Source organism: Chrysemys picta, chromosome 15, assembly GCF_011386835.1.
Source record: "Chrysemys picta bellii isolate R12L10 chromosome 15, ASM1138683v2, whole genome shotgun sequence".
Taxonomy (NCBI): Eukaryota; Metazoa; Chordata; order Testudines; family Emydidae; genus Chrysemys; species Chrysemys picta.
Window position 1 is genome coordinate 27,144,976 of NC_088805.1, and position 18,552 is coordinate 27,163,527.

At 41.5% G+C, this 18,552-nt stretch overlaps 1 protein-coding gene across 5 annotated transcripts in view; it reads right to left on the reverse strand.

Annotated features, from left to right (window-relative positions):
- The window catches only part of IFT81 (intraflagellar transport 81), a 63,440-nt gene extending 50,960 nt beyond the window's left edge, over positions 1-12,480 (reverse strand). The window contains exons 1-8 of one of the 5 annotated variants that reach the window (XM_065568079.1): positions 12,342-12,480; positions 10,894-11,058; positions 9,959-10,062; positions 8,165-8,345; positions 4,518-4,607; positions 3,248-3,313; positions 2,817-2,927; positions 1,380-1,464 (exon numbers count right to left, since the gene is read on the reverse strand). In XM_065568079.1, coding sequence (XP_065424151.1) covers positions 1,380-1,464; positions 2,817-2,927; positions 3,248-3,313; positions 4,518-4,607; positions 8,165-8,345; positions 9,959-10,062; positions 10,894-11,037 — 781 coding nt within the window. In that variant the 5' untranslated portion in view covers positions 11,038-11,058; positions 12,342-12,480. Of the gene's footprint in view, positions 1-1,379; positions 1,465-2,816; positions 2,928-3,247; positions 3,314-4,517; positions 4,608-8,164; positions 8,346-9,958; positions 10,063-10,893; positions 11,059-12,219 lie in introns of all 5 variants that reach the window. The other 4 variants (XM_065568077.1, XM_065568076.1, XM_065568078.1 and 1 more) reach the window with 4 other exon arrangements.
- Between the last annotated feature and the right edge of the window lie 6,072 nt (positions 12,481-18,552).

The window sequence follows — 18,552 nt, forward strand, 5'->3', positions numbered from 1 at the left end:
GGCACCTTAGAGTAACAAATTTATTTGGGCATAAGCTTTCGTGGGCTAAGACCCACTTCATCAGATGCATGGAGTGGAAAATACAGTAGCAAGTACATATACACAGTACATGAAAAGATGGGAGTTGCCTTACCAAGTGGGGGGTCAGTGCTAACAAGACAATTCAATTAAAGTGGAAGTAGACTATTCTCAACAGTAGAATACCAACGGAGGAAAAATCACTTTTGTAGTGGTAATGAAGGTGGCCTATTTCAAACAGTTGACAAGAAAGTGAGAGTAACAGTAGGGGGAAATTAGTATGGGGGAAATTAGTTTTTGTAATGACCCATCCACTCCCAGTCTTTATTCAGGCCTAATTTGATGGTGTCCAGTTTGCAAATTAATTCCAGTTCTGCAGTTTCTCATTGGAGTATGTTTCAGAAGTTTTTTTGTTGAAGAATTGCCACTTTTAAGTCTGTTATTGAGTGACCAGGTAGATTCACTTCAATCTTCTGTTGAGAATAGCCTAGTTCCACTTTAATTGAATTGTCTTGTTAGCACTGACCCCCCACTTGGTAAGGCAACTCCCATCTTTTCATGTACTGTGTATATATACCTGCTACTGTATTTTCCACTCCATGCATCTGATGAAGTGGGTTTAGCCCACAAAAGCTTATGCCCAAATAAATTTGTTAGTCTCTAAGGTGCCACAAGGACTCCTCGTTGTTTTTGCTGATATAGAAAGAACAGAGCACCACATGCAATTTGTGCACTGGGAAGTAAGTATAACTGGAAATTGACTTTATTTCAAGTTTCATAAAAGCTGCAGTGCTGATCTTCTCTACCAGCTATAAAAATGTTTCAAAGGTTTTTTTCAACCAAATATTTTGTCAAATGAAGGGAATTATGGAAATCAAGTCTATACTTATCACAACGTTACATGTACATGTTCATTTCTAAAAAAGTCAGTATTTTATATATTCTCTTCCCCAGTCACAGACATGATCCACATAAAATCTTCCTGCTTAAAAAACCTAGTTTGTATTAAATCCATCTACTTTTACAACACTGGTCATTTTTAATTCCAGCCATCTCTCTTTCTACTATATGATCATTAATATTGAATATTTTATTCTTTAAACATTAAAAAAAATTAATTAAGCCACAAAAGCATGCACATGCCTAAACTGAGACACTCATGTTGCCATCACTTTAACCCCTCCCTCATCACTCCATCCCTCTCTACTATTTGTCTCCCTCATTCCCTCTTGTGCCAGGGCTGACCAAATTTAAGATTGTAAGCTCTTCACTGTACAGACTGTTTCTTTCTTTGTCTCTTTGAAGTTCCTTTCTGGCACTTCAAGAAAAATAAAAAGCAACATTCATGGATTGTTACTCACTTTCAGGTTTTGAATCCACGACTGCATGTTGCATATCTTTCAGCTGCAGCTGCACTCTCTGCAGCCTCTGCTCTGCGTGGAACAGCTTATAAAAGACAATTGACTCTATTGATATATGTACTCTTTTGAAACGCAACAACAAAATATAATATCAACAAGATGCCCAAAATACAAAAAATGGTAACAGTTTGCACCTAGAGAACATCTGTTCCACAAGACAAAGGTAGTATGTTCTTACAATACAAAAACAAATGCTTCAACAATTAATTTAGTTTTATTTGTTGCATTTTAGAATTAAAGAATATAAACTTCTTGAGCTACATCTGAATGATTTTTTCTTTATGGCACAAAAACTCATTTAACAATTTTTTTTAAATCAAAAGATGCTAGTGTTCATGAAGTATTCATGGACAAAAAACAGTAACTAGGATCAGGGAGAGTGAAGGGAGGTACTGGATAAGTATCCTTACAGTGCTTTGGCAATGCGGATGAGTTGTCGCAGCAACCCGCTATAATATTGAGCCAAGTTTGCAAAGACAATGCCAAGTTTGCTGCTAAACAGCACCTGCTTGAAAAGTATTTTTGTGATTTGGACAAATATCCACTAAAAAGTGAAACTAGCTGAACATCAAGTTCATTTTACTTGTGGTCTAATCCAGATGTCAAGCTAGGACTCAACCGCTGAAAGAATCCACTAACTTCTGCACAAGTGCCAAACACAAATGAAGCCTGCAATATTAAAATCTTCGACTTTTTCTTTCAGTACATTTTGCCAGTTTACGTTAGTCGTCAGAAGTTGGCTAGCTGGTATAATAAACAATGCCATCAAACAGCACTGGACTTCGTTAAAAAGTCTTGTTTTGTCAGTGTGACCTGTAAGCAAAATCCAGCCTGCCATTCTGATACCAACCACTTCCAATCAAGCATGTTATATCTATGATACACATGCTCTTCAAGTTGGAAAGACAAAATCGCAAGGTTACTCTTGAACCCACATCCCACACAACAGGCTAGTGCAATGCCATTGTGTTTGTTTCTGCCATTTCCCATCTTTAATCTTAATGGAAACGCATACAAGTACAAACCACATCAAATCAATATTTCCTCACTACAATAAATTCAACCCTCTGTCTCTCAGAAATACAATAATATGGCATAGAACACAGAGTTCTTAAGTGGCCTTGATGTCAGTAGCAGTTAAGACTGCCAAACAGTCTTGAGAGGTGCTCAGCACCTGCTGGATCAAGCCCCTAGTATAGAAATTTACTAAAATATTCCTATTAAAAATAGGTTTTAATTTCCTGGGGGAGCATATAGACACGGTCACCTAATATCATCTTCAGTGTTACTCTTTTAAAAACCTGCCTAGGGCTCATCCCCAAATAAAGCCAAACATTTATTTCCTTATGTTTAACAGATTTGCTTTTACATGGATACCTGATTCTTTTGTTCTTGCTTCTGCTGGGCTAAAGATTCTTCTCTCTCTTTCTCTACTCGAAGCTGTCTTGCTATTTCAAGCATTCGTTGATGGTTTTGCACCGTCTCCACCTACAGCACATGAATAAATAGTGCACGTTACTGTCAGATAGTTGAGAAATAAATTAGTGTGATCATATGTCTCACAAAGCCACTTAGCACTTCCTTTCCACATATATTGCTACTTAGAGATGACAGTAAGGCACTGGATTCAAGGTCCTTAAAAGCTTTGGACTATTGCCTAGGGAAGATTCCCTTTCCGTCAATTAGTTATTCAATTCCTTCCTCAGACATACAGCATGTTCATCTTAATCCTTGTTTGCATTCCTAAATCAGAGTTGCAAGCCAAGGACTGTGACACTGAAATGTTACAATGTTACTTCTCTCATTACCCTCTTCTTAAGACGCTCCACTCTCTTGATGAGCTGATCCTTCTCCTCTTCCATTGCAGTGATATCCTACAAAGCAGCAAAAATAAACAAAATACTAATGTACTTACAATATTATATTATAATATAGGAGTTGAGCCAGATTCTGTTACAGTCACGTAAACGTGGAGTAAGCAAAATCTGAATCTGTCCTTTTACATACTGATACACTTGCAACTTCATTGATTCATGGTCTAATCATTCAAGGCTCCAGTCCCGCTCTCTCTTTCGTCTTATCACTCCAACCCTCATAATCTTTATGTAGAACAGGCTAGATGACAGCATAGCATTCACCATGTAATTATTGTGCACATTTAAAATGTGAGCACATGGATTTCTTTGATGATTAGAAAAATAAAAACATGAAGACAACTCCAAATTCGATCCTGTAACATGTATGCCCTTAAAAGCTGCCATTATGTCCACTTCTATGCAGATAGATGTTTGAATTCCAGTTTTGCATTCAGTTACATAAGAGAGCTGCATTCTGCCATTTTTCCAGTGAAATTACATTTAAAGAGATACAATGATGTGAGAAGAGAAACAGAGTAAAACAATGGAGAGACATCACTCTAAAAGAAGGGCAAGTGAGAACAGTAATCAGACCCATGGTTTATAAACAGTGACTATATATTTAGGCCACAATCCAGCATAGCACTTAAACACATGCTTAACTTTAAGCACGCAAGCAGCCCCACTGAAAAGCTAGGCATGTGCTTTTCTCCATTAGGGTCTTTATGAAAATACCATTATTTAATAACACCACCACCTAGATTATCATAACTGAAATAACTTTTATAATTGAGTTTACTTTTCAACATTTCTGTTGCTTTCAACTGACTCCTAAGTCATTTAGGTGCTTCTGAAAATGTTACCCTACATTACTAAAGAAAGAGGTTTTATAGACAATGTGCGTTCTGAGGGAAATGTAGTGTTAGTATTTGAAAATCTATTATTGAGGCCAGTCCTATGTCTTGGCAGCACTGCTTCACAATGTGCTGCAGAAGACCTAGTTCTGAGCGTGACCTTAGGTCTCGTCTTCCTTTGTCAGCAGAGAACTAGTCCAGCTAAGCAGAACAAAGCTGCAGTATCTATTAGCACTGACCCGTACACACTAGGTACTGCAGTGGGCCCATGGAACTGATGAAAATGAAACAAACTGACTTAAGATACAATCTGGACAAAACTGTTGCAAATCTATGTTTCCTTTGGGTTGTTGTTTTTTTTTTTTTACCCGTCTTATTTCTGCAGTGGAGAAGCCAGAAGTCTTGAGCTGCTCACATTCCTTATGCAAGTTTTTAAAGGCTTCCATCAGATCTTCATACTACAAAACACAAGAGAAAGAAAAACTTCAAAGCCAGCACTGTACTAATAGGTTGCACATCACTGCATTGCTTTTTAGTAATACCATATGTGCACAAAGATCAGCAATGTGAACACAGGGTCATTTAGCTGTTTTCTCATCTGAAAAATAGTCAACATATAAAGCAGACATTCACATTTATTACATCATTGCAGGGAACAACCTTTTATTTGAGGGTGCCCTCAGGAACCCCACAATTTCTCCCCTGCTTTAATGCTTTTCTCAGTGACACATATTGCAGCCAACATAGTTCTAACTAAGGAAGACTTGCTTGGCTCCATGGGGAGATAATCCATGTATGTCCTCAGTAAGAGTTATTGGTCGGTTGATGTATGGCTCTCCCTAGGTCTGAGTACACTTCCTGTGTAACCCTAACAGCCCAGAGAGGAAAATCTTGATCTGAGAATGCAAATACAAGTTTCACAAGCTTCTTGATCCTGCAAGGTTCTGACCACTTTGGCATCACTCCAACAAAGCACTTAAGCACGTGAGTAATCCCATAGAATGTAATTGGGGCCAGAGTGCTTAGCCCTTGCAGAATTGAGACCAATGTGCTCAGATGCTACAGTGAGTGGGGCAGTACAAATACTACAATAGATTTGATAGAAGATAGTATACCACATGCTACTTCAAGACATTGCGTTCCCACCAGCGATCCTAAACTGAGAGTCAATGTGAAAGTAAGTGCAGGTAGAGAAATAATACCAGAAGACCTAGAGAGTTTAGAAATATAGATAGGAAATAAAATTAGATTAAATTTGGAAAAATGCAAACTAACATCCAGGGAAAGATAATGCCCACAGAAACACAGACATTAAATAAGATGGAGAAATCTAAAAACTGACCTGCAAGTGCTCTCTTACTCCCTTGCAAGAGCAAATTAGATATTAATCTTCAACACAATATGGGAAAAGTATCATATTTCAAAGCAGTGAAGTGATTATTCCTTTCTAAATAACTCTGGTGAGACAGCAACTGGAATACTACATTCTGTTCTAGGCACTTCAATATCAGACACATACTGACAAAGTGGAAGGAATTCAGAGAATAACAACAAAATTATTAAGGGCTTGAGGGACTGATTTACAAGAAAATAGTAAAAGATGAAATACATGTAGCATGGCTAAGTGACAAATAGAGAGAGAGACACGATAAGATGTATGCATCAATGATGACAAGGAATTATTTACAAAGAGGTGGGAGTAGAAACATGACTAAGGGCTTGTCTATATGGGACATTACTTCATGACAAGCCAGATATTAATCTACAGTGGACACTACTACTGCACACTAAAAGTTCCATAGTGTGCTTTGATGTAGTGTTGACTGAAACGGGATTATTTCAAAGTGCACTACAGAACTTTTAGTACACTGTGGTACTGTCCATCTAGGACATTACTGTGCGTCCAACGGTTGCGCTATAGAGTCACACCCTGGCTTACTATGCAGTAACATCCTGTGTAAACAAGCCTTGGAGTAGTGGGGTGAAATTGTCGCCTTTAGGTACTATGGCAGTATAAATGATGATCAATAATAATAATACAAGAAAAATTGATGATGATGATAATGAAAGCTTTCATATACAGAGATCAGTTAGTTTGTGGAACAGTTTCCAAGGGCAGTGATGGAAGTCCAGAGCTTGGGACATTTGAAATAGGACTGGCTAAAGCCCTAGAAAAGTATACTATAAACAACAATCTTGCACTGGTATCTGTGGATGATCAGATTATCTGGAAGGGCTTTTCCATTTCTATTTTCTATGATCCTTCTTCATTTGGGATCCAGAGACACTGGATAGTTACATACTCATGGTGAAGTGTGCATAGTTGGTATTTTCTTTGGCTTTCTTTTGTTGCTTGACAGATTCCTCTTTCCAAATGAGGCACTATCCAGGCAAGAGGCTGCACTCAGATGATCCACCTCTCAGTAGCTCATGGGCTGAGAGGCTTAAAGCCAATAGTATCCACAAGGGAAAGACTCAGTATTTCATGAATGGGGGATACACTTGAGTGAAGGCCAGTATAGTATGTTGGACCATAACAAGAGTATGGTTAGCCAGTTTCATTGCATGGAACTACCAGTGGCAGCTGGAGAAGGAGTACACACAGCACATGCAACAGGAGACACACACAAGCAACCCAAGAAAGCTTATAGGTTCAGTGATGGCATGACTATCAATGCCATGGGGGCAAGTTCATCAGAGATTTAGGTCTATATTTTCTTGGTTATTTAATATAAACTACAGTAAATTTGATTTCCAGATCACAGCATAGCCTGGAAACTGGTAATTTCTTCAAGTCACTTGCTTAAGTAATTGGAAAAATACAATTAAGCAAAGTACCGTATACCAAAGAAACCTGCATTAGCTATGCTACTTCCAAGAAGTCATTTGTGAATTGTTGATGTCTGTCCCTAAAATACAATGTTGTACATTTGCATAGCCAGATACAGTCAGTGAAACTCGATTAACTTCATCAGCATTTAAATACTCTCACATGGTAACGTCAAATTGCATAAAAGCTGGTATATTATTCCAGCTTCTATTTTGAACTAGTCATTACAGTATTAGTTTAATAATATAGTTATATTATTCTAATCCCAAAAAGGAACACAATTTACGTAATGGAAACAAGAGAGTTGGATATTTATACAAATTAGGACTGCCACATACTGAACAAACATACAATCTACATTCCTTTTTCTAACTGCTGCTTCTGTTTAGTTATTTTAAAGTTATAAAATCAGAGATTGACGATGGTAAACAAAAAAAAGGGGGAGGGGGCAGGGTTGTCCAAACCTGCATGCAGCTATACAGCTTTCGTGATGCATAAGTATAATGAGTGCTACTTGTTACAAACATTCCATAATATTGATTTCATGAATGCCTGTACCTAATTAAATGCACTAAAAATACTGCATAGAAATTAAGTAACCATGTAACTCAGATAATAGAAATCTGAACACACATCTTAATTACATTTCATTGGCTTTAAATTTCAGATTTCAGACCCACCCAATTTGATTACTTAAGATCCACATTTAAGGTTCACAAAAAAATGCTGGAATGTCATCCTTGACAACTGAAGTCCTTTGTTTATCCACAGAACATAGATATCTGTCTGCTAGAAATTGGATAGCCCACCAATGCATTTTACTTGAGTAATCAAAAAGCAATCAGAAGACAATGGCATGTAGTCACTAATGTCCAGGGACAGATTACGAGTTACCTACAGTGAAAAACTCCCCGGCCTTGTCTAGAATAGGAAAAACGTATGTTAGCTCAGATATTAAAAACTTGGTCATGGTTTTTTAAAAGTGTTAAACCCTGTGTACATTAGGTGTTAACAAGGTTTTGAACACCACTTATTTAAAAGGTGTAGCTAACACACTTTTAAAAACACATTTTTTCTTAGTCTACTCAAGCAATAATCCCCTAAACCATCCCTTTTTGCCCTTCCTTTTACCTATTTTATTAATTTAAAATAATAGCCGGGTAGCAAATTCATCTAAAACATTACCTGTTTGTTGGTGTCGGCCACAGTATCATCCTGAAGAAACTCAGCTGGCACTTCAAGTTTAATTAAGAAACGTGCCAGATAGGCTCTTTTCTTGAGTTCATTAGTCCGTTGAAGGAGCCAGTATAAGACAGGATGAATCACAGGTTTGCTTCCAATAACTAAACCCTGGCGGAATGTACTCCTAAATAATAATAAAAAACAGTAAGTCTCCAACTAAAGAACACTGCTTTGGAACAAACACTATTAGCAATTTTTATGATTCCCTCCCCCACCTGCTAATGCTTTTCTCTAATGTTGCTGCCAGTTTGCTGACCACAGACCTGATTCTGCTGCCCTTATGCAGGCAGAATTCCCACAGAAGTCAGTGAACAAAGATTGCAATGGATCTTGTGTTTCTGAGGTATCCTCCAGAAAACTAGAAGATCTGAGAATGGCCTGGGTTACCAAACTACAAAGTGGTACAGGATGAGTGTAGTACAGACTGATGTGCCTGGTCTCTAAGGGAAGGTGATGACCCTACTAGTCATACAGCACCCTCTACTGGCTAACCTATTGAATATCACAAGATACAAAAGCAAAGGTAGCACAACTGTGGAGCAAACCAACAAGGACAGGATTGAGAAGCAACTCCCAAACCCTTCAATTCTTTACTATCACAAGCAAAGTGTGCCATATACTATACATCTCCTAGGGGTTAATGGAAGAAATATTTTCAGAACATCTGCATATTAAGTGGAACAATCAGTTTCTATACTTGAGTGATTGACACTACTATTTAAACAGTAGAATAAAACAATAACTTTTAAACAGAGATATATTGATGAATGAGTCTGAAAGTGAAAGAATTTGGTACAAATATATAATTTTCTCTTTAAACCAAGAAAAGAATATTTGCAATGTCAGAAGAATTAATAAGACAGACCTTCAAGTAACAAATTATAAAATCTGAAGACATACAGTATTTTTACATAGAGTAGATCATTTTAGTATTTGTCTGCAATTAAAATAGACAGTCAAAAAAGCAAACAGGATTTTAGGAGTCATTAAAAAAGGGATAGAGAATAAGATGGAGAATATGTTATTGCCCTTGTATAAATCCATGGTATGCCCAATCTTGAATATTGCGTACTGATGTGGTCTCCTCATCTCAAAAAAGATATACTGGCATTAGAAAAGGTTTAGAGAAGGGCAAATAAAATGATTAGGGGTTTGGAACAGGTCCCATATGAGGAGAGATTAAAGAGGCTAGGACTTTTCAGCTTGGAAAAGAGGAGACTAAGGGGGGATATGATAGAGGTATATAAAATCATGAGTGGTGTGGAGAAAGTGAATAAGGAAAAGTTATTTACTTGTTCCCATAATATAAGAACTAGGGACCACCAAATGAAATTAATGGGCAGCAGGTTTAAAACAAAGAAAAGGAAGTCCTTCTTCACACAGTGCACAGTCAACCTGTGGAACTCCTTGCCTGAGGAGGTTTTGAAGGCTAGGACTATAACAGGGTTTAAAAGAGAACTAGATAAATTCATGGAGGTTAAGTCCATTAATGGCTATTAGCCAGGATGGTAAGGAATGGTGTCCCTAGCCTCTGTTTGTCAGTGGGTGGAGATGGATGGCAGGAGAGAGATCACTTGATCATTACCTGTTAGGTTCACTCCCTCTGGGATACCTGGCATTGGTCACTGTCGGTAGACAGGATACTGCGCTGGATGGACCTTTGGTCTGACCCAGTATGGCCATTCTTATGTTCTTATGACTTATTTTGCCATTATCTATAAACAAGCTGGTACTTACAAGTCAGTAATACTTCCTGGAGGTTTGTATTTAAGGATACCAAGAAGGCTCAACATTCGTTTAGCTGTTTGCTCTGGCATCTCCTCTCTTATGTCAACAACATGCTGAAAAGCAAAAAAAACAAATATTGTATTACCATGCATAGGTCAAATTGTTAGCCACACAGATCTAAAGGAAGGGACTTGATCCACCCATTATATGATATATTATAACATGTGACTGACATAAGTGAGGTGTCACATACAGAACACCACTCTAAGAGCCAAATTCTGACTCCCTTTGGACTCTTTCCCCATATGTGTGCTTAGGCAACTTTATTTCAGACCCATATTCTGGCTGGCCATAGGCCCACAGTCTGCCAGTCATACAGATTACTTCTGCCAAGAGTAACAGTAATCCTGACAAGACGATTACATTGTGGGCAAGGTCATTACTCAGATATATGGCCCACACCTTCTGATCTAAAAACCTATTCCCTTCCATAGGTCAGCACTCATAGAACCGGAAGTTGGATTGTGGACTGTCAGCTCCTTTGCTTTGTTGGGCACAAGGGTGAAAGTTGCATCCCAGAGTTCACTTTCTGATCATTTCCCACACTATACATGTGACCAACAGCCAGCCAGAATTTTGTCCTTTAGATGAAAGAAATGTAAATATGAATAAGATCAAGATTCACATTCTGATTTCTAATCAGAAATTTAAGATGGTTGGTCTTCAGCATTTTCTAGTTTGCCAAAAAATAACTAGATAGAAAGGATAATCTTCTGGATGTGCACATTTAACTCTTTAAGACTAGCACAATCTACATATGGAAAGCAAACATATGCCATAAAATATACAACATTAGCTGTAAATGGAGGTTTTCTGCATGATTTCTGCTTTCACCACTCTTGAGAGCAAGCCTTCTAATGCCCATGTTTAAACTCCATCCTTACCTTTGGGTCAATCTCCCCCAGAACATCATTGAGAAGCTGCAATAGCTGCATTGACTCCAGTGAGTCAAATGTGATTAAATTATAGTTCTTCTTAAAAGGCTCCTTATTGAGCTTCTCAACAATTGATTTGATTTGATCACTCATAATTGGGTCCTGAAAATAATCCTGCAGAAAAGAGAGCGGGAGGGGGGAAAATCCACTCAGTAGAACAGATGTAATGACATATGTGAACCTCTGTAGGCCATAAAACTCCTGTGATGGATGCATAGAGCTAGGGGGAGAGAGGGATGCTGCAAGATAGGAAGCACCCAAACCCTGTCTAATACATTGCCTTTTATCATGAGGGCTTATCTACACTTGAAACTGTAGCACTTCAGTGCAGACATTACCTACACCAGTAGGAGGAGTTTTCCCATGGGGATAGCTAATCCACCTCAAGAGGTGGTAGTTAGGTCGATGGTAGAATTTTTCAATCGACCTAGAGCTGTCTACGAAAGGGTTACATTGACTTAACTAGTCATGCAGCAGTGTGGATTTTTCATACTCCTGAACGACCTAGCTGGGTTGACCTAACTTTTTAGTTTAGACCACAGAAAGAAATGTACACTGAAACATTCGTATTTACTAGCAAAAAGTAGTTCATGGACTCAAGAAGCCCTTGTGGGTCATCCCAGCCTGGCTGCAATTACTGCATAGGGTCTCTGTAGCAGAGACCTTTATAGATACTAGATGGACCCCATAGCCTCCCCCACACAGAAACCGACCCCTGTGGGAGACAGAGGAACCCCAGATCCTCCCCCACAGCAGGGACTGACCCCAACGGGTGCCATGGGAATCCCAGATCCTCCCCACAGTGAGGAACAAGCCCTATGCACTCCAGTGGACCCCAGATCCTCCCCACAGCAGGGACTGACCCCTAGGAGTGCCGGGGGGGGTGTCTCATCATTCTGTACAGTGGGACTGATGGGGACCCTGTATCAATCCCCTCAGCAGAGACCGATTCCTTTGGGGACCTGGGGGAACCCATATCAATTCTCACAGAGGGACCTGATCCCACTGGCTGCCGGGAGCCCCTGTATTCTTCCTTGCAACAGAGACCGACCCCCCGGGATGGTGGGGAGAGTCTGGATCCTTCTCCAGAGTAGGACACGCCCCCATAGCTGCCCGGGGCTCCCCATTTTACTCCCAACAGCCGGAACTGCTGGGATTGGGAACCTTGTATCTAGCCCATCACCGGGGCCGACCGCAAGGGACCTCGGCGCTGCCCCCTGCAGGGGTCAGGCTGCTCGCCGGAGGACCCCACCCCCTCGCCCCAGCCCCCGTTACCTGACCTCCTGCCCCAGTTACCCGTTGTCGTTCCCCCCTCCTCCTTCTTCTTCTCCCCAAGAGTTTTTCTCCTAGTTACCAGGCCCTTGGTAACGGTTGCTAGGGCAGAGTGGAACCCTTACTTCCGGTCACGTGGCGTACATGACGACTGGCGTACAGGAACGGGCCATTGCGCTCCAAGCCGGGGAGGAGAGGAGGCGGCGCATGCGCAGCTTGCGGCAGTGAAGGGCGCTGGGGTGGTCTCTGCTTCCCCACAGGTGCAAGGGGAGGGAGTGGGAGTTCATCCAGGGGAGCTCTAGGGTTACTTCCAGAACTTTCCCTACACCACAGTCAGTGCCCATTTCTGTTGGGGCGTATCAATAACTCGATCTCCTACTGAGCCCTTTTCATCAGGAGGTAACAAATTGCTTTCCAAGAATTATTCAATTAAGTCTCTAGGCCCAAATAATTCTCTCATTTGACAAAGGAGTAAAATGAGGAAAGGAGAATGTTTGTTTCGGTTTTCTTTTTAATTTGGACCTGATTACCCTAGTATCTGAATATCCATAATTGCTAACAAATAAATATGAATCTCATTGGAGAAAATAACTGTGTAACCCATTTCAGGCAGGTGGGTGCATATACCAGTCTTTGCAATGTTAGCATCTCTGGAATTCCAAAATGATTCCAGTTGTATTAAAAAATAAATAGCTTGCTATCTGTTAATCATCCCCTTCTAATGTTTATTCTTTTTCAAAATCAGGGTGCATAAACTGATTTGCAAATGTAAAGAATTTAACTTTGTATTTCTTATTTTATTTTCTGATATGTTGTATGTGAGCTGTGTTTTCTGTTTCAGAGATGGAGAGCTTAATTCTCATCTCATTCTAGTGCGGCTCCATTAACTTCAAAGGATTTACACCTGTATAATATCCCACTCCTGAAAAGATTAATGCATAGGACTTCATAAGAATAGCCATATTGGGTCAGACCAATGGTCCATCTAGCCCAGTATGCTGTCTTCTGACAGTGGCCAATGGCAGGTGCTTCAGAGGGAATGAACAGAACAGGTGGTAATCAAGTGATCCATCCCCTCTCATCCATTCCTAGCTTCTGGCAAACAGAGGCTAGGGACACCATCCCGGCCCATCTTGGCTAATAGCCATTGATGGACCTATCCTCCATGAATTTATCTAGTTCTTTTTTGAACCCAGTTATAGTCTTGGCCTTCACAACGTTCTCTGGCAAAGAGTTCCACAGACTGACTGTGCATTGTGTGAAAAAATACTTCCTTTTGTTTCACCCTTTAAAAACTAGATCATGTTCCTTTGCTACTAGTAGTCTTTATACTGACCTTTAGTAATCCTATTTACTTACTAGTTCCTGGAAGAGATTCACTTTCCTTTCACATGCTTTCCTGATTTTTTAAGCTCTCTTTTCCTCAATTGAGTGTTTAGAATATTTGTATTACACAGGGGGAGTAACTTGAGAGTGTCTTCCTGTGGAGCTACTGTTCCCAATTCTAGCCCCTACAGGCTGCTCTGGTGTTGTATAGGAACCATAAAGGAGCCACAAACGACCAGGGGAGAATTCCCCCAGTGCTGGAGCAGCATAGAGGTGACATAAGCCCCCCTTTGCCAGTCCCAGTGAGGGGATGTGCCTGTAGCATTCAGAGCTATGAGGATTCTGGGGTGTGGCACAGCCACAAGGAGGCTGCTGCTGAGGTTCTTCTACCTTACACCACAGACTATTTCAGCCCCCACAGGGCCCAACATCAAGGCAACATACAAGTAGCTTAAAGCCAGGTTTGCCATATCCCCTTGGGCTGCGTCTCTCAAGAGGCCCTGCACAGAATCTGCCCCATTCATGTTTATCGAGAGCACAAAGAGTATTCAGGGAAAGGAGTGGGTTTGAGTGCCATATAAAGTGTCAACATAAAAACAAAACAAGATCAAAATACCTGTCTATCCTAGTATAAGCGTTTGTGGGTTGCTAATTCAAACCCTGGTTGAGGTGAAGGAAGGAGGGAGCCAAAACGCAGAAAGTCATTAGAAATGGGCCTTTATAGTCACATCTAGCGTGCTTCTGGCACCTCCCCTCTGAAAACCTTACTGTGAAGACAGGAACATAGGTGTGGTCAGGCCAAGTTCTGATTCCATAGATCTTTCCTAGTTGGGAGGAGGGTGTGGGGTGGCACAATGTGAGAAGGCCACGGAGGATCCTGAGGCAACCTTTGACCTGTGTGGCTTCATAGCCCTTTCTTCTAGGGGTCCCACACTATGCACACACCCAGCCTAAACCAGCCAGAGTGCTATCTCCAGGGCTAGCGCAACCCATTAGGCAACCTAAGTGGTCGCCTAGGGCGCTAACATTTGGAGGGCGGTGACTGCGGCGGCCAGATCTTCGGCTGCCCCGGTTGGGGGCGGCATTTCAGGGGCGGGACCTTCTTCTGCCCCTGTTGGGGGCAGCATTTTGGGGGCAGGACCTTCCGCCTCCTAGAGCAGCAAAAAAGCTGGTGGCGCTCCTGGCTATCCCAGATTTCCACATCCAGAGTCTGTCTGGCTCCAGTGCCAACAGGCCAAAGCAGAGCCTGAGTTCCCTAACTACCAGCTCTCCCTCCCTCCGTCTGCTTAGAAAATCAAGCTTTATCTCCATCTCCTGGCTTTCTGGCATCACAACATAGGCCATGAAACTTCACACACATGTGAGAGGGCTGATGTTTTCCAGAGAGTTGCAAGCAGGAGGCAGCTGGGATATATGGGTCATGTAGGTGAAGCGATATCTGGAGGGTCCCACAAAACATAGGTGGGTGGTTCGGTGGCTCTTATACACACCCAGGTGTAGCATCCATATCCCCTAGAATAGTTCAGATGGAGGTGTCACAGGCATTGGAACAAGGTTTCCTAATTTTATTACAGTGGTACACAATACTGTATTCATCCCTAAAGCTCTTATTCAGGTGGCAAGTATCAGAGGGGTAGCCGTGTTAGTCTGAATCTGTAAAAAGCAACAGAGGGTCCTGTGGCACCTTTAAGACTAACAGAAGTATTGGAGCATAAGCTTTCATGGGTGAATGCCCACTTCATCAGACGCAAGTACTGGAATTTTCCAGAGGCAGGTATAAATCAGTATGGAGATAACGAGGTTAGTTCAATCAGGGAGGGTGAGGTGCTCTGCTAGCAGTTGAGGTGTGAACACCAAGGGAGGAGAAACTGCTTCTGTAGTTGGATAGCCATTCACAGTCTTTGTTTAATCCTGATCTGATGGTGTCAAATTTGCAAATGAACTGGAGCTCAGCAGTTTCTCTTTGGAGTCTGGTCCTGAAGTTTTTTTGCTGTAAGATGACTACCTTGACATCTGCTATTGTGTGGCCAGGGAGGTTGAAGTGTTCTCCTACAGGTTTTTGTATATTGCCATTCCTGATATCTGACTTGTGTCCATTTATCCTCTTGCGTAGTGACTGTCCAATTTGGCCAATGTACATAGAGGGGCATTGCTGGCACATGATGGCATATATAACATTGGTGGATGTGCAGGTGAATGAGCCGGTGATGTTGTAGCTGATCTGGTTAGGTCCTGTGATGGTGTTGCTGGTGTAGATATGTGGGCAGAGTTGGCATCGAGGTTTGTTGCATGGGTTGGTTCCTGAGTTAGAATTGTTATGGTGCGGTGCGTGGTTGCTGGTGAGAAAATGCTTAAGGTTGGCGGGTTGTCTGTGGGCGAGGACTGGACTGCCTCCCAAGGTCTGTGAAAGCGAGGGATCATTGTCCAGGATGGGTTGTAGATCACTGATGATGCGTTGGAGAGGTTTAAGCTGAGGACTGTAGGTGATGGCCAGTAGAGTTCTGTTGGTTTCTTTTTTTTATTTATATATATATATATATATATATATATATATATATATATATATGCTGGTGAGAATATGCTTAAGGTTGACAACTACAGAAGCAGTTTCTCCTTCCTTGGTGTTCACACCTCAACTGCTAGCAGAGCACCTCACCCTCCCTGATTGAACTAACCTCGTTATCTCCATACTGATTTATACCTGCCTCTGGAAATTTCCATTACTTGCGTCTGATGAAGTGGGCATTCACTCACGAAAGCTTATGCTCCAATACTTCTGTTAGTCTTAAAGGTGCCACAGGACCCTCTGTTGCTTTATGCAGGTGAAACTCACAAAGGGACAAACCTCAGGATTGGGTTTAATATATTTTGAGCTGTTTGAGAAGAGTTATAGTGAGGGCTTCTTCCAGAGGCTAGGAGAGTAAGAAGAAGAACTAGGCCTGAACAGAAATTAACCGAAATCCTTTGGATCTGCAGTCACACCCCTATTCTCCCTTACAGACACTACTGCATGTATGACTGCCTTGTGACTCTGTGAGGGGAGCTCAACCATGAAAGCCAGCAAATCAGAGTGGAAAGAAACCTGAGCAAATAGAAATCATGCTCAACAGCAAAAGAGAGATCACCTTATATGGGAGCATCCATGGGCAAGGAAATGAACATATCTAGCCTGGCTGCTAAGGTCAGATCCCAAGCAGATGGAAGAAGTTAATGTGAGTGTGCTTAGGAAGAAAAGAAGACACTCTGAAGAGCAACTCTTTGTCCCAGATGGAATCCAAGTCCTGTTGTTTTTCCTTTTTGTTATAAATAAGGGGCTGTGGACTTAAATCTGACTGGGTTATATTAAAATCCATTTCTACTGTATGGCTTTTCAAGTACCTAGATGTATCAGAGGTCTTGCTTTGATCCATCCCAATCTGTGTTATTTTTTGCTATTATTTTGTATCACACTTTTCAAAGTTTGTTGAAATGCTGCTAAGTTTCTCAACATAGTATACTATAAACCACAGCACCCCTGGACAAAATCAGTGCTGGCATAGGCAATGTCCACTGTGATTCTATGATTTTATGAACAAGTACCTGCTTACCCCAGGTGTTAATTTGCCCCTGTGTGGTAGGGGATTGTAAATCAATTTTCAAGAAACCCTGCCAACTTAAAAATCACACTTCTTTGTGGCTTTCTTGTGCCTACTGCTATCACACGTAACAGCGTAGATGACTATAAACTGAAAAAGATTAGAGGAAAATGCCTGTCTCTATCTTGTTGAATTTGTTTGTTTTGTGTACTTGTGTCTTTGGTTCTGATGTGGGTCTTTCACACAGCAACAGGGAGAGAGGGAAATTGGCCCTCTGAGGCTTACTTACGAATCTGATCTGGTGTAACTCACATACTGAGGGCCTGTTTGACTACTGCCCTGCACCTTATGTGGTCATTCACACAGGTGTAGAGTGGGCATACAGCACTAACATTCTAATTTGGAAGCGTATCACACCCACTTTACACTGGTGCAAATGACTATGCAAGGTTCAAGGCAACAAAGAATCAGGCCCTTAATGGAGCCAGAACAAGGTGTAAGCTACACCAGCATAGTCTCCTTTATACTCATCTCTTGCTTGTCTACACTTACATTTTATAGTGCTCTAACTTGCTGGCTCAGAGGTGAAAAATCACCCCCCTGAGCGCCTTAAAGCGCTAGTGTAGACAGGCTCCGAGTGCTGGGAGCCGTGCTCCCAGTGCTTGGAGCTAATCCCCTTGTGGAGGTGGATTACCAGAACTCTCTCCCAGCGCTCGCGCACGACCACACTCGCACTTCAAAGCTCTGCCGCGGGAGCGTTCCCGCAGCAGCTTTGAAGTTTCTGGTGTAGACATATCCTATCCCAATGTTTTCAAACCCCTAGGGCATACTCAGGTGTGTCCTATTAGCCTTTGTAGGTAGATCAGAGCAATGCAAAGTTGCTTCAATGGATTTGGACTATTGCACAGTGAATCCCTGGCTGGGACGCTGTCCTATGGTGATATTTTGGCCTGTGTTGAGGTAGCTCTGCCCTCTCTTGGAGAACAAGGGTGTCATCCTGCAAAGCACAGTTGTCAGCCTCTGCTGGGTCTGGAGCTTCTTAATTTATTTCTAAAAATGTCCTGTGAATTTGGTGTTGATGAGAGGGGCTGGGTTGAGAGCCATAAATGTATCAATAGAGCACATACAGCCGAGGCAGAAACAGCTTAAGTTTCCTCTACTGTTCCTCTCCTGTGCCTGTCTACCTGGACCTGCAAGGAACAGAGAGAGGAGATCAGTCTTCGGTGATTAATCCTGGTCATGTGCCACCTGAGGCACATTGCACAGACGCAAAGAAGAGTCTTTATGATCCCTTCAATCCTTGGCCTCTGCTGAGAATACTAACAATGGAGCCAGCTAGTGACTTTTGTGGGCTCTCTGATGTGGATATCTGTCCCCTGGGAACTGGACTGAGACCAAGCAACCCATTTCATAAATATTAACGATGAATCCCTGG